This window comes from Branchiostoma belcheri, unplaced genomic scaffold (genome assembly GCF_001625305.1).
Source record: "Branchiostoma belcheri isolate BF01 breed outbred unplaced genomic scaffold, Haploidv18h27 scaffold8, whole genome shotgun sequence".
NCBI classification, from domain to species: domain Eukaryota; kingdom Metazoa; phylum Chordata; class Leptocardii; order Amphioxiformes; family Branchiostomatidae; genus Branchiostoma; species Branchiostoma belcheri.
The window spans coordinates 688,890-704,399 of NW_017804464.1; the positions used below are offsets into that span (position 1 = coordinate 688,890).

General features: G+C 42.0%; 2 protein-coding genes across 2 annotated transcripts; one reads left to right on the forward strand and one right to left on the reverse strand.

The window, feature by feature from the left end:
- Positions 1 to 15: 15 nt before the first annotated feature.
- Positions 16 to 3,581, reverse strand: LOC109486003 (mucin-5AC-like). The gene is made up of 4 exons (XM_019789699.1): positions 3,119 to 3,581; positions 1,216 to 2,884; positions 525 to 623; positions 16 to 138 (listed from the first exon to the last, which is right to left on the reverse strand). The coding sequence occupies exons 1-4, from the start codon at positions 3,579 to 3,581 to the stop codon at positions 135 to 137; spliced, it is 2,235 nt and encodes a 744-aa protein (XP_019645258.1). The 3' UTR covers positions 16 to 134.
- On the forward strand, positions 3,580 to 15,382 carry LOC109486004. Its single transcript, XM_019789700.1, has 16 exons — positions 3,580 to 3,706; positions 8,198 to 8,437; positions 8,822 to 9,038; positions 9,227 to 9,339; positions 9,562 to 9,621; positions 9,962 to 10,105; positions 10,388 to 10,653; positions 10,985 to 11,075; positions 11,449 to 11,598; positions 12,011 to 12,276; positions 12,415 to 12,505; positions 12,799 to 12,834; positions 13,010 to 13,207; positions 13,744 to 13,950; positions 14,396 to 14,720; positions 15,067 to 15,382. The coding sequence occupies exons 1-16, from the start codon at positions 3,580 to 3,582 to the stop codon at positions 15,380 to 15,382; spliced, it is 2,847 nt and encodes a 948-aa protein (XP_019645259.1).
- The last annotated feature ends 128 nt before the right edge of the window (positions 15,383 to 15,510 follow it).

Genomic DNA, 15,510 nt, shown 5'->3' on the forward strand with positions numbered 1-15,510 from the left:
CAGATATAACTCAATGAAGTACATGTACAAATAGTGTCTACTTTACTTAGGTAAAACATATATCTAAAGTATATACATAAAAATATGAAAGGAAATTATCTTCCACTGGTCATCTGTTGTGTCCAGAACCGTGCTCAACTGTGAAGAAAAAAAATTAACGTTAAACATGTTTTATGATGGGTGGGAGAAGCTATCATGCTGATACGTATTGTTTCGTACAATGAAGAATACATTTATCGTCTATCCTGACCACGATACTGATTCTAAACGCTTTTTGTAACATTTATATTCATAACAATCCTATCGGTATTTAAGCAAAGGTTTCCATTCCAAGCCATTGCTTATTATCTAATTAATAATGTACATTTTTTTTGCTTGTTTATATGTTTTATGTAATACTATTTTCTATGTGTTGGGGGCGGCATGCAAATAAGGTGCAATCACCATGTTTTATCATTAAATGTTGCAGTAAAGAACGCAATAGACTAAAACAAATAGTTAGAATAGTCTAATTGATACGTTACCTTCTGTACGCAGGGTTGTACAGGTCCAAAGTGTCCTTGTTTGCCTTCTCCACTTCGTTCAGCCCGACATTCTCGTGCTGAAGGGTACTTTTCCCTCTCCTGTCACAATGTAATAAAGAACGAGCTGTTATAATTGTTCATTACCGCCGATCTCTATGGTCGTTTGCGGTCATACAGGACTCTGAACCGCACCCAGACAGGCCTTTAGCAAACACTGTTAAGAGGTTGCGTGGAAGGTCAGCAGGATACACCACCATACCTGCCATTCCCTGTAATGAAGTTCGGATTGTAAAAAAGACTAATGACTGTGTGTTTTGTTGTGAGGGTGACGGATGATGTAGGTTCAATAGTGTAAGCCTGTTTGTTACACAGTTACCGCCATAGACGCCTGTTTCTTAGCAATATTAAGCAGGGTAAATCTAGATCTAAGTACATGACAAAGTCTCGAGGTCATACTGTGGAGGATGGAATGCCACTGGTTGAAGTAAGCCCCTGTCATAAATTCCCGAATATGAACTCAGTAACACTGGCCGAACTCCCCTCAAATTTGACTCAAATCTAACTCAAATTAGATTCGAATCGAAAGGTGGGTTTCGCATAAATATGGCCACACTGCCCCCACCCTTGGTCGGCTGGTGTTTTGGGGAAGGTTCTGAATGAGTGACACGGGCCTAAACGACAAAATGCTCACCTGTGACGTCTGCAGCAGATACAAACGGCCAAGATCGCAAAGATGAGAGCAAGAGCTCCTACAGATCCTCCAATGGCTGCATACAACACTACGTAATTTCCTGATGTCGTCACTTCCGGTGTAGCTGGTTGTGCCGTGGACGGTACAGCTGTCACATTGTCACGGGTTGTACTTGTAGTTGGCTGTTCTGAGGAGGTTGTAGCTATGTCAGAGGTTGTACTTGGCTGTTCCGTTGACGATATAGTTGTATCGGAGGTCGTAGTTGGCTGTTCTGTCGATGGAATAGCTGTCACGGTGGTTGTAGATGGCTCTTCTGTCGACAGTACAGACGCTGTAGTTTGTTGTTCTGTCGACGGTGAATCTGTCTCAGATGTTGTAGTTTGGTGTTCTGTTGACGTTTTAGCTGTACCAGAGGTTGTACTTGGCTGTTCTGTTGACGGTGTAACTGTGTCAGGGTTTGTAGGTGGCTCTTCTGTCGGTATAACTGTCTCAAAGGTAATTGTAGTTGCCTGTTCTGTCGATGGTATAGTTGTATCAAAGGTTGTAGTTGGCTGTTCTGTCGATGGTATAGTTGTCTCAGAGGTTGTAGTTGCCTGTTCTGTCGATGACATAGCTGTCTCAGTGGTTGGCTGTTCTGTCGATGGCACAGCTGCCGCAGTGGTTGTAGTTGGCTGTTCTGTCGATGGCACAGCTGTCTCAGTGGTTGTAGTTGGCTGTTCTGTCGACGCCATAACTGTCTCAAAGGTTGTAGTTGGCTGTTCTGTCGATGGCATATCTGTCTCAGTGGTTGTAGTTGGCTGTTCTGTCGATGGCACAGCTGTCTCAGTGGTTGTAGTTGGCTGTTCTGTCGATGGCATAGTTGTCTCAGTGGTTGTAGTTGGCTGTTCTGTCGATGGTATAGCTGTCTCAGTTGTTGTAGTTGACTGTTCTGTCGATGGCACAGCTGTCTCAGTGGTTGTAGTTGGCTGTTCTGTCGATGGCATAGCTGTCTCAGTGGTTGTAGTTGGCTGTTCTGTCGATGGCATAGCTGTCTCAGTGGTTGTAGTTGGCTGTTCTGTCGATGGCATAGCTGTCTCAGTGGTTGTAGTTGGCTGTTCTGTCGATGGCATAGCTGTCTCAGTGGTTGTAGTTGGCTGTTCTGTCGATGGCATAGCTGTCTCAGTGGTTGTAGTTGGCTGTTCTGTCGATGGCATAGCTGTCTCAGTGGTTGTAGTTGGCTGTTCTGTCGATGGCATAGCTGTCTCAGTGGTTGTAGTTGGCTGTTCTGTCGATGGCATAGCTGTCTCAAAGGTCGTAAGTGGCTGTTCTGTCAACGGCATAATTGTCTCAAAGGTTGTACTTGGCTGTTCTGTTGAAGGTATAGCTGTCTCAGTTGTTGTAGTTGGCTGTTCTGTTGACGGCATAGCTGTCTCAAAGGTTGTACTTGGCTGTTCTGTTGAAGGTATAGCTGTCTCAGAGGTTGTACTTGGCTGTTCTGTAGACGGTATATCTGTCTCATGGTTTGTAGTTGGCTGTTCTGTCGATGGTATAGTTGTCTCGAAGGTCGTAGTTGGCTGTTCTGTTGACGGTATAGCTGTCTCAGTGGCTGTAGTTGGCTGTTCTGTCGACGGTATACCAGTTTCGGAGGCTGTAGTTGACAGTTCTGTGGAGGCTACAGACGATGCATAGGCTGTGAATGGCAGTTGTGTGGAGGTTGTAGCTGGAACAGAAGCTGTGGCTGACACAGAATTTGTAGTTGGCTGTTCTGTGGAAGTTGCAGATGACACATAAGTTGAAGTTGGCTGTTTTGTTGATGTCATACCTAAAATAGAGGTTGTACTTGACTGTTCTGTGGATGTAGTAGCTTGTACAGATGTTGTATTTGTCTGCTCTGTCGGAGATACAGCAGGTGCAGAAGTTGTACTTGGCTGTACTGTTGATGTTATAACTATCCCAGAGGCTGTAGTTGGCAGTTCTGTCGGGGTCACAGCTGGTGCAGAGGTCGTAGTTGGTTGTTGTATCGGAGGTACAGCTGTAACAGATGATGTTGTTGGTTGTACGGTTGCGGTAAAAGCTGCCTGTTCTGTCGATGTAACAGTGGCATTATATTGTCCTGCTGAGGTTGTAACGTTCTCGAATGTTGTGTTGAACACTGCTGTTGAGGTTGTAGCGTTCTCAAAAGTTGTGTTGAAATCTGTGGTTGGGGTTGTAGCGTTCTCAAAAATCGTGTTGGACTCCGATGTTACTGTTGTAACGTTCTCAAAAGTTGCGTTGAACTCTTCTGTTGAGGTTGTAACGTTTTCAAAAGTTGTGTTGGGCTCCGATGTAGCGTTCTCCCAAGTTGTGCCGAACTCTGGTGTCGAAGCTGTAGCGTTCTCAGAAACCATGTTGGGCTGTCCTGTTGACTTTGTTTCTGGCTCTGATGACGTAACAAGGTGTGGCGCCGATGTATTAGCTGACTCAGGGGTTGTCCACACGGGCACTGACGCTGCTGTCATAGACATAGGCGCAGGTGTTACCGTAGACCCTTCGATTAAAGGGGAAATAAAACAGTTCTTCATAAATCCCTCATCCTAAGGTTAAAGATTAAACTACCATTGTATCAACATAGGTAGGTGGGCAGGTATCAACATCTTAGTGGCCTTACTCTAAAGCCGACTATAGACTGGGAACGGTATACCGTTCCAAGATGCTCGGTTTCACATCCTAGACGCACCATGAAGCGTTTCGGTCCCTCCGCTGAAGGGTTGTAAAACCAGGGTGGGGTGGTTTCGGGGTCGGTTTATGGAACCGTTACAATACCGTTTCTTCCTTTATAGACCGGTAACGGTCAACCCTCCAGACATGTTTTCTGAATCCGAAATGGCTTAACGTTTCCCAGTCTAAAGTGGGCCTAAATATAAATCAGGGGTCTAGGCATTTAGTTAAAATTATTATAGCTATAGCTACAACAAGTGAGCAATTCGCACATACCCCTGAGTGCGTTTATCCCCATCCTATACGTATACGCAATATTCGAGAACTACCAAAGGAACTTACAAACGCACAAGGGCTTACCTAATGCCGTAGTGAACAACAAGATGGCCATGTGGACAAGAAGTCTCCCGAGGCTTGTCTTCAGAAATGCCATTTTGAGATGTAGAAGTCCACGTAGAAGTCCTCCAGGTTTCGGACTACAAAGTGAGGGGCCACACCCGGCGCACTCTTATATAGGAACGGCCTCGCCCAGCCGCTCCTAGCAATGGAATGTTTCGGTGATGTCAAACTTTCGAAATTGCGAAATAATTGGCAAAAGTGGTCCCTGATTGGATGAAAACAAAGTTTGAATGAAGACGTCATCGAAAGGCGGTCGAGTCAAAGCACTTTTTATAGAAAGCTTCATAATGGCCCACGGGGTCATACTTTCAGTTAAAGTAAAACATTAACTCGAGTTGATAACGTCGGAGTACTTATCGTTAATTACGTGTCTTAGTTCACATGGAACAGTTTCATTCAACAAGAAATGCACTTTGTACTTTGATATTTTACAATCAGTATAACCTGTATGTTGCATACCTAACATACGCACCAAAAAGTCTGATATGTGGAACAAAAATACAGTAATTATCTAATATACAATGTGTGGCTATTAAGTTAGTCATCTGCCGTAAAGAGCTCGGCCTTTTGTGCAATTGATGAAAGTTATGGGCGGAGCCTAGATTAGACGGCTCATTGGATAAACATTACTATGGTAACAAGTGCGATGTTTGGATGCCATTTAAGACTATTGTCCCCTTTATGGACTCGGCTACTGCTATTACTACACGGCACTAATTAAAGCCCCTGTCACACATTCACAACCTCCCCCCGACCACCAGCCGACCAAGGTTGGCTGATGTTTGGGAGCTGACAAGATTTAGGACACACGTATCTTTCTGTACGAATTGAATCACGTTTGAGTTATATTTGAGTTTTGACGCCACGAAATATGTCTGATTACCAGCCAACAACCAGCCAACCATGGCCGAACCTCCCGTCCACTGCCGAATGTTTCCAATTTTGCCGAACACCCCCGACTTTGCTCCCGACCTACTGTACTCCTAACCATGGTTGTACGGAGTTTGGCAGTGTTCGGGGGACCAAATTCGCCTATGTTTGACAGGGCCTTAATTCTTAGTACCATGACGACAAGCCATAGTACAGAGGTATGCTGCTCATCAAATCGCTGTGACCCTGACGTGGTTGTGTCGTGCTAAAGCTGACATCAAACAGGGGGCAAAGTGGTCTTAATAGTGTGGCTAGGGTTAAAGGTTCTGGGTTCGAATCCCGGGCACGTCTCACTGTTTCATCCTTGGAAAGGAACGTAAATCCTACTTCCTTATTCGACACATGTGAAAATGATTACCTAGCTTCGATTAGGGACGTCCTCTTACATGGGACACGTAAAGCCGGAGGTCCCATGTTTGAGGAGAGTCACACCTTAAGCACGATTCCACCTGACTTTCCAAAAAGAGAAGGGTTTCATCCCGATGTGAGTGGTTCAAACCTTACTGTCCAGTCTTATGTAGTTTGTACTTATTTCGTGTCATGTTTGCCAGGATGGCCAGTGATGTGGCCGTTAGAAGTCGATATATCCAGTGATCATGAAGCGATACATGCACTCAAAACAGCACACATTTCTGTCTATAGACTGGGCGAGGTCATTGACTTTTATCGTCATGATGCCAATAGTGCATCAATTTTCTTGTTGTCTCTCATTAAGAGCTAGTCTTTACCAAACTCCGGTTGGTTGATGAAATAAGTACAAACGTTATACAAGCATGTTGGTCGTAATATCAGATATTTAACCACTGTTGTTTGCTAACAGTTGATATCATTTCATAGATAAAGTTTAGCAGAAATAATAGGTCCATGGGGTTTTTCACAGCCAAAGACATATCAACGCATAAGAGCTCCAGTTTTCGGTTCACTGGGTCTCAATACATGTACGTGTAATTACAGATGACACATTGTAGTAACACCCTTGCGTACGTGAGTATCTTTATTACTTTATTTTTCCATCACTGGTTCACATGGTATTTTTCCATGACACATACTGAGTAATATATAAGCGTGGGCTTGGCACGGTCGTCGTCACAGTTAGAAAGAGAGCGCTGTCGTGAATGCTGTGACTGGCTCAGCTCTACAGCAGTTCTGGTTTACAGCAATGACATTAGGGGACTGACAATGTTAGTCAGTATACGTACAGCCGTGTGTTCTTTTCTCTTGCTGGTGACTCAAACGGCAGGTAAGAAAATTTTACTTCTGTGCCGATTACCCAGTGACAAAAGTGTAAAAACTAATTTTGAATATGAAAATGACTTTATGTGATCGCAAGGGGACAAGAGTCATCTTCTTACACTGCCCTCTCTATAGTTTGTGCGGGGATTTTCTATTGTAGTTATTAAGAGTTTTTAATGATTCTAAATCATTTTTGTAACATTTACATTAACAGTCCTATCTGTTATGGGATTGTTATTAAGCTGGTGCAAGCCAAAAACCTTTAGTAGAGCTTTTCACAACAGACATAATACACCACGTGTAATTACATATATGTCTGTACATACCATTTCCATGTCAGTTAGAAAGTGTTTTATACTTTGTCTAAAAAAAGTATACATGTAAATGTGTCTACTATGCAATAAAGTAAATAAACTACTGCAATAAACTATTATGCAATCAATTTTATGGAATGCAATCTTTTTTAAATTTAGGCATATTTACTTCCGTGGGCACGTTTTTTGAACGACGGCACCCATAAGACTGATTTAGTGTTGCCTTATGTGTGACTCCACCCTTTATTTAGGTGTGGTCCACTTCTATTTTATTATAAGCTACGGTCACACAATTCACGACCTCCCCCCCCCCTCGACTTTAACCAGGTTCAGCGGACGTTTGGGAACACTCTGACCAAAATTGCTATACGACTCGACACGAATTTGAGTTAAATTAGAGTCAAGTTTGATGACCCCAGATCACACCACAAGCACTGCTGACTTCCGAATGGTTGGTTGGTGTTTTACTGACTTCCGGTTGAATACCAGCCAACAATGTCCGAACCTCTCGACCAACACCATCCAACATATTACAATTGTTTTGCAAATATCACCTACTATTAATCACACCCAAACAGGTCGAAAAACGGTTGGATACCAAATGTACATATATGGCAAAAGGCTATGAACATCAAGTGGTACTGGTATTGTTTGATATGGAAAATGGTACATGTATGATTATTAAGAAGCACAAGCATTATTATTAAGAAGCACAAGCATTATTACATGTAAGGGCCACCATTCAAAACATGCACTCATTTCTCTCATTTGTTATTTCGTTTGCTCTTTCTGGTATGTATCAGATAAATGATGATGATAGCATTTGTGGTAATGGTTGAATGCACATGAATAATTAATGACTTGGTGGCACTATCATAAAACATATAAAACTAGAAAAGCAACATTCGTAACGAAACGCGGCATATCATATAACATGTGAAGTGAATTGAGCAAAAGGGTCACATATTCAGGGGACATCCTTAAGTCTAACGACCGTTTCTTCCAAGGACTAACTCAGAAGCAAACTAAATGTATATTGGATATGGAAGGATGTCCTTATAGCTACAAGACTAACGGAGATTGGTCTCTTCAAGCTCTTTACTTTTCGTGAAATTAAAATTAAAGGACAAAAACATTCATGCCAAATTAAAGCGAAAATTTGGCATTTTGAAGTAGATCTTTAAATGCAATAACAGTCACAGTACAAAAATAGGTAATATATAAAAGAATGCTTAACAAAGACTTACGCTAGTCCTTGTTGTTCTATTTAGTTATTAGGATGTTGATTTTTTTCTGTACCAGAAGGTATGCTCAATACACTGTATGCTAAATACTTTTGCCATACATTGTAGCATGCACAGTTGTCGTGTTATAAAGTTCTTTTTTAAAAGCAACGTTTATTAACGCAAATTTTCGTATTAAATCTCTAGCTGATTGTCAGACGGGAGGTGGAGTACCCTACCGAGGAACAGTCTCTGTGACAGAATCAGGTAGGACGTGTCAGCGCTGGGACAGTCAGACGCCCCATAATCACCCCTACACAGCCGCTAATTATCCTGCCGCCGGACTGGAGCAGAACTACTGCCGGAACCCGGAGGACGGAAGCAGAGTGTGGTGCTACACTACGGACCCCTCCAAGAGATGGGAGAACTGTGACGTACCAGTATGTGGTAAGGTCTGATTCAGACTGTAACCTTTGACAAGAGCTAACGCCACCAAGCAAGTCATTTATGGATGACATCAGAGCGCGCATTAAGGTTTTGTTTGATTCAACGACAATTTTTCCGCGTTTCTGCAATTTTTCTAGTTAATTGAGGTATATACACATCTACAAGGACAGATAATACTGTTGAATAGAACAATAAGGTTGTGATATCAACTTTTGTCGCCGCAATTCGTGTTAACAAGGCTTACGAGCTCAAACTTTGGAAAAGAAGTAATCCTTTTTTATTTTATTGTTTGTTTATTGTTTGTTTGTTTATTGTTTACCCACCTTGCCCACCTTGTTTTTTTTTCCATACAATTTACTTGCTGGGGCCATATCTTTGTTACAGTATGTGGGGGTACGTTGACGTGTCCGCCTAGGGGCACCCTGACGTCACCAAACTATCCAAACAACTACGGCAATGGCTGGCGTTGCGAGTGGTGGTTGATTGCACCGGAAGGAAGCACCATTCGTCTCACCTTCGACCGTTTCCACCTTGAGGAACGCTACGACTTCTTCTACGTGTACGATGGAGACGGTACTAGTGATTGGAGATTCATCCAAAGGTAAGAATACTCAATTTTCTATGTCATGAATTTCAACAGAGCGACGAGTGATAGCTTTCTAACTTTCTCCCTTCAGAATTAGAATTTAAAAAAGCTAATATCTTAATGATATATTTTCTAGATGACGAAAAAAAACATACGAGGAGACAATGGCCACCGTAACGATTTGTGTTTTCTCTAAATTCTAGGTTAACTGGTGAACTGTCAGTTGGCCCAATCAACAGCACATCAAACCGGATGTTCCTAAGGTTTACATCCGATTTCAGTACCACGGAGAAAGGTTTTGCATTAACCTACACAGGTAAGGACTTTATAATGCACAGTTTTCCTCTATGTTCTAAGCAGCCTGACTGTCTATGTGTTTCTAGATATTTGTGGTCAGAAGAACTTTCGTTTCATAAAGCTCGTTTAAAGAATACCTGCTCGGTCAAGGTAAATTTCTATCAATGATATATTTAATGGGAAAAGGAGAGAAGTACATCGCGTAATTTCAGCCATTCTACTTTCTGTTCTGCCATTGCAGATGTTTCTTTTGCAACATTGACTACACCATCACCAACGACCATGATCTCCGTAGCTGTCGGTATGTATCCAACACAGAACTTTAATTATGATGAAAACTTATACTATAAAACAAATAATCGGGCCAACCTTTAGACTTCTGATAAAAAAACAACGGACATGGAATGTTACGAATAGTACAAACATCAAAGCCCCAAAACCTCCTGTGTGAAAAATTGTTTACTGAATCAATTAATTAACAAGTGCAATTTGCTTACGTTATCATCATCAGTTGATATGTAATAGGCCAGAAGCGCATAAAAAGGTTGGTAACCACTTGTAGGTTTTCGGCACGTGTAGAAGAAATTTTATAGTTCATATCAGGAGCGAAAGAAATGTAACATTCTTTGCGGTTTTTTTAGAGCAATCGCCGTTTGATTGTTTCTTCGAGTCCAACCTCTGCAACTGGACACAGTTTGTGGACGATGAGTTTGACTGGACCAGACGACAGGGACCGACTGATTCTATGCACACAGGCCCAACAGTAGACCATACCATGGGAACAGGTACAATATATATATAATGTATATGTGCCAAAATTTGGTACATTTTCTAGCTGCCTATATGCATATGTTTTGCAGTATAACAAGGTTTGCAAGGTATACTGCCGCTGTGTAAACATATGCATGACGTTTATGCCGATAGAAAAGTACTTTCTAAGAAAGAACAGTTTTTATTCTGTGAAAATATCATTAATCAATCAGCCATTATATTATTAGCTATAGTTATTTCTAGACGTGATACATCTAGCGGCATTTGCAGAAATGACGAGTTTCTATGTTTCCCAGACCAAGGCTGGTACATGTACATTGAAGCCTCCTCACCTCGGGTCACTAACGACAGCGCAGTGCTTCTGAGCACAGATGTCCCGGCCAATCAGGGCAAGTGTCTGCGGTTCTGGTACCACATGTACGGCGCACATGTCGGTGTCCTGAACGTGAAGCTGTACGCCAATCACGTCTTCTCTCCACCTGTCTGGACGAGACAGGGAGCTCAGGGGGACGCATGGCGTCTGGCTTACGTGGCTGTGACTGGTTCAGCTACTCAGTACCAGGTCAGTTTAATACTTGTTTTTTTTTTCACACACAGACCAAAGGCAATCTGAAGTTGCACATACACATATGACAACATTATTAGAGTACCTTGTAGAATGGGCCCCTTCCGGTTAGTCAAGGTTGTAATTGACTAGTAATAATCACGACATATGTAACGCTATATAATGATAAAAAATCTATATATATATATCTATTTGAGGGACAATTATATCAGTCAGGGATGAGAGATGGAAACGCTTAGTGCCTTCGATGCATGTATGTTCGTGTTATGTTTACGAACGTGTATATTTTACCACCCGACAAACCTCTGACTGTTTTACCTTACTTCAGATTGCTCTGGAGGGAAAAATAGGTACTGGCCATGAAGGTGACATCGCAGTGGATGACATCATTGTCACAAACGGGGCGTGTCCTGTTATTGGTGAGGGAGTTTTGAATTATTTTTGTGTCACAGATGCCATACAAATATGTTTTAACGAGTTAATGACGGAATTTAATTGAGTTAAAAAAGGATATATTGTATTACCTTTTCCGATAGTCAAATTTTTGCGATTAACATCTTTCCGATAATTAGAATTTTCCGATACTTGAATTTTTTCACGGCAAAAAATGACTGGCGCCTATATTGCTATTCGATGACAAATATGTATAACTGATGCACACTTATACATTTATAGTGGAATGCATACGAATGGGAAATGGTCTGAGTTTTCAGAATTTGATGCAAATAGTTGTTGTCTAGACTACTGTACCGAGAAAGCACTACATCAATGCCGTATATGATGTTTTTCCAGATTGGTCCCATACTTGCTACTTTGACCTTCCTGACATCTGCGGTTTCACACAAGACGAGACTGACGACTTTGACTGGAAACATGCTCACGGAACAACCGGTGCTACCATCATAGAGCACTCCACTGACAATGGCGCTGAAACAACTGTTGGTATGTTTTTTTTTGCTTTTTTTTACATTTTATATTCATGAGAAGCATGCAAGGCGCTTTTCATTACAGTGTCGGTTAAAACTGAATTATTGGGGCAGTTTGAAATATAAAAAGAGAAGTTCAGGACGACTATATTTTATAAAAAGAGAAGTTCAGGACGACTATATTTTATAAAAAGAGAAGTTCAGGACGACTATATTTCAAGGCGTGTTTAAGGTTTTCGTACAATGTAGGACATACGACTAATGCACACGATGCACAAGTCTCAAAGTTTCAAGGATAAAAGCTACTACTAGGTTTGATCGAGAATACAATTCGATGAAAAAATAAAGGTTTTCACATTTTTTTTTCAATCGGTGTCAGTTTTAAGTAGATAGACGCTGTCATATCATCATCACTATGGTCATTTCAGGAACGTACATGTACATTGAGACATCTTCACCGAGGCAGCCGGGTGACATCGCTCGGCTCATCAGCAGTCCCCTGCCCGACAATGCCACCAGCTGCCTCCGGTTCTACTACCACATGTACGGGGACGGTGTTGGTACGCTGAACGTGTACGGTAGGGATAGAGAAGGCAACATCCTGGACGGGACCATGTGGAGCAAGTCGAATGCCCAGAACAACCAATGGCTGAAAGGTTACGTTCCGATCCCACAACGAAGTCAAACCATGCAGGTACAGAACTCAATGTTGTTATGTCTGAAGGGTTCTGATTTGTTAATTATATTAGATAGGCCAGGAGCTGTGTTGAGTGAAAAGGGAGAAATTGTTGCAAATAATTTCATATGGTTGCTCGGTATGTTTTTTTTCCAGATTGTGTTTGAAGGAGTCTGTGGCCACGGCCCCACAGGAGGCATCGCCATCGATGATGTCCAGTTACACCCAGGAGATTGCTCCCTTTTTGGTAAGTTGTTATCACATGTTTCGTACATAAATTTCCTATTCGTGAAATATTTCATTCATTTACATGTAGTTTGAGGGTGATATTATACATGAAGTGTAAAATGTATGATGATGATGATATACAGACTATGATGATGTACACATTAAAGAACACTTTTTTGACTATTTTGATAGATGTATGTGAACCCGGAACTTAAGTTAAAAGGGCTTTAATTGAACATGCTGCAAGAGACACCCTCGAGATTTTCTTTATTCAATTTCTACCTTATGCATTCTTATTTTTTTAATTCATAGTGACTCCCACTGCTACGCCCACGCCATTCAACGGAGGTAAGGTTTTCCTTGTCTCCCAGTGTTTTAAGCTGAGAGCATTGCTTTTAGTGTAAAATTACTGCAAAAATGTGTGGGCTAGATCTTGTGATGAACAAATTAAAATTCGTTTTCTTCTACTCTAGTTGGGCCCATCAAATCTCCTGAAGAAGTAATCTGGCCTTTGGTAAAACAGCAACGCAGAGCTCCACCTATGTTCATGGTCCTTATGGGCCCTTGGGACCGGACCATGCAGTGGATGGAATTTTTATTACAAATGTGGTAAACTGCACGCACACGCAGAAAGGTGATTATCCTCCGTGGTGGAAGGTGGACCTGGGAGGGTCCTACACGGTCAGCCAGGTCAGGGTACTCAACAGGGGTGACTGTTGTGGTAAGTTATTTCACTAAGTAACATTTAGTCCAAAATGATTTTTTTAATAAAATGCAAGAATAGGCACTAAGCGGAATCACCTATGCCCTGGTTGCTATCTGTGAGGAAAAGTGATGTAAAATTCTTTATTATGTTGACCTTAAGCAGAAGGAAAGCATATTGTTTTGCCTGTCTGTTTCTTCTTATTCTTCTCCAAACACGCAAGGTCAATGATCTGGGCCAAACGTCTATCACCATGGTAACTGGTGCTGTGATAGATGCCCTGCTGTGTTGGGTTACATTATATTGCAAATTGCGGGACAGAATTGAAGAGGCTGGTCACCATATACATTGAATGTGTTTGAGTAAGAATAAACATAGCTGTAGATGTAGATGTAAACAATGTGCATGTCCTTTACAAATGTTATCTTTCAAGTCTACAAATGTGACAAGAAAATGATGTCTTCTTTACTTTACAAATCAAAGTAATTAGCTGTACATTGTTAACAGCAATTTACTCTAATTCATAATCGTTTCCTTTAAATTTACATTCACAGGAGAACGGCTGCAAAACCTAATGGTGCGAGTCGGTGAGAATGAAAACTTCCTGCAGAACAGCCAGTGTGGAGAGACGTACACGGACACTCCGACGAACGGACAGACCATACTGGTGTACTGTGACCCGCCGATATCCGGCCGTTATGTCTCCATACAGCTGGTGGAGGGAAGGGTTACTTTGACACTGTGCGAGGTGGAGGTCTATGGTGCGTGTGAGATTTAAAAAAAATTCTATCGACCCGACGGTTTGTCCATTTTGTCCACATGTCCAGATATATCACCTTTTGTGTGTCCTAAATATGTTTATATACGTAATTCACTATACAATAGACTATCAGCTTCTATACCAGGATTTATCTCAATGGACTTGAATAGCAAGTTTAAGTACATAATGACATGTGACAACCCCTGCATTGTATACACAGGAATAGATATTAAAGGTTGTCTAGAATTTAGAAATTCCTCCAATGATTGTATGTAAAAGCTCATTCCCGCTCCATACTAGCCACAGACTCTTGTATTAGGTAGGTTAGCCTTATGAAATTGTAGTAATATCTACCATACCATATACTCTGTACCAATAATTGTGCAATAAAGGTATTATCATGTTTCTGAAGAAAATACTGATTGCATCTACACGTGTATTACCAGGTCCTGACCCGGTAGGCTTGTGGCCGTTAAACTTGCGATACGGTACTTCAGACATCACAGGAAACGGAAATGACGCGGTAGCGTCAGGAGCCCAGCTAGCTTTCGGTCCGCATGGCCTTGTCGACGACGCTTACCTGTTTTCAGGGAATGCGTCTTCCTACATCGACATTCCCAACAATGGCAACTTGGATGTCCGCTTCTCCTTCACCATACTGGCTCATGTATTTCCTACTGGCGAGGCTGGACCAATTTTTGACTTCGTCCCGGGCAATGCTGGAAGGGCGGTGGGTCTGTGGCAGACGTCCCCTAGAACATTGTCCATGTGGTGAGTTTGCGCTTCAGAACTTTCCTGGGCCATTTCGTTGGGAAATGTGTAGCCTTATAACTCGATATGTCGTGCACGTGTCTTCGTGATGTTAGGTAGGTAGGTTGGAGTAGGTAATATGAAGGTCAGTTTGATAGTGGGCATTCGCGCAATAATGGACATTTTAACCGTTCTGCAGCGGCACTTTCGTGTTTGTCGTCAATCCAAGCTCTCCTACCATATAGGAAATTTCGCGCCTAGAGATTAACTATCACGAATCCTCAGGACGAAGGTATGAATTGATTAGGTTTTTATGATGCTTATAGTTGCAGAATGAAGCACTTTTTGAATCGCAACTGTGTTGCAGGATTGCAGGAAGGGATGTGGAGTCTACAAGTAATTTCTACGTGGACGTGCTGCAACAGAACGATTGGAATTACGTGGGCGGAACGTACGATAGCAACACGGGAGTGGCATCCCTTTGGTACAACGGTGATCCAGTCAGTCAAATACAAGTTGGAGTTGTGGAGGTAGCAAGTCAGTACTCTATCCGGGTGGCTAAAAGAGACGGGGACAGTCGGATATTCGCAGGCAAAGTCGCTTGTCTACAGCTCTACAACTACGCGTTGACGAAGGAACAGATTGTTGCAGCGCGGCATACATGTAGAGGTAAGCCGTACTAAAGCCAACATTTTAAAAAGCCCCATTTAGTAACTGCCTTTATGTAATGATTAACCTGTTTATTATCTTCTATCCTACATCTATCGACCATTGTTGTGGTGAATGTGTGAAATAAGAAAGCCTCAAGGCT

Coding starts and splice junctions, on each gene's coding strand:
- LOC109486003 (XM_019789699.1), bottom strand. CDS start 3,581: ATGGTTTCTGAGAACGCTACAGCTTCGACACCAGAGTTCGGCACAACT. Junction 2,885..3,118: donor AACATCAACAGTACAGCCAA/GTACAACTTCTG, acceptor TGCCATTCACAG/CCTATGCATCGTCTGTAGCC. Junction 624..1,215: donor ATCTGCTGCAGACGTCACAG/GTGAGCATTTTG, acceptor ACATTGTGACAG/GAGAGGGAAAAGTACCCTTC.
- LOC109486004 (XM_019789700.1), top strand. CDS start 3,580: ATGTTGGGCTGTCCTGTTGACTTTGTTTCTGGCTCTGATGACGTAACA. Junction 9,622..9,961: donor CATGATCTCCGTAGCTGTCG/GTATGTATCCAA, acceptor CGGTTTTTTTAG/AGCAATCGCCGTTTGATTGT. Junction 13,208..13,743: donor CAACAGGGGTGACTGTTGTG/GTAAGTTATTTC, acceptor TTACATTCACAG/GAGAACGGCTGCAAAACCTA.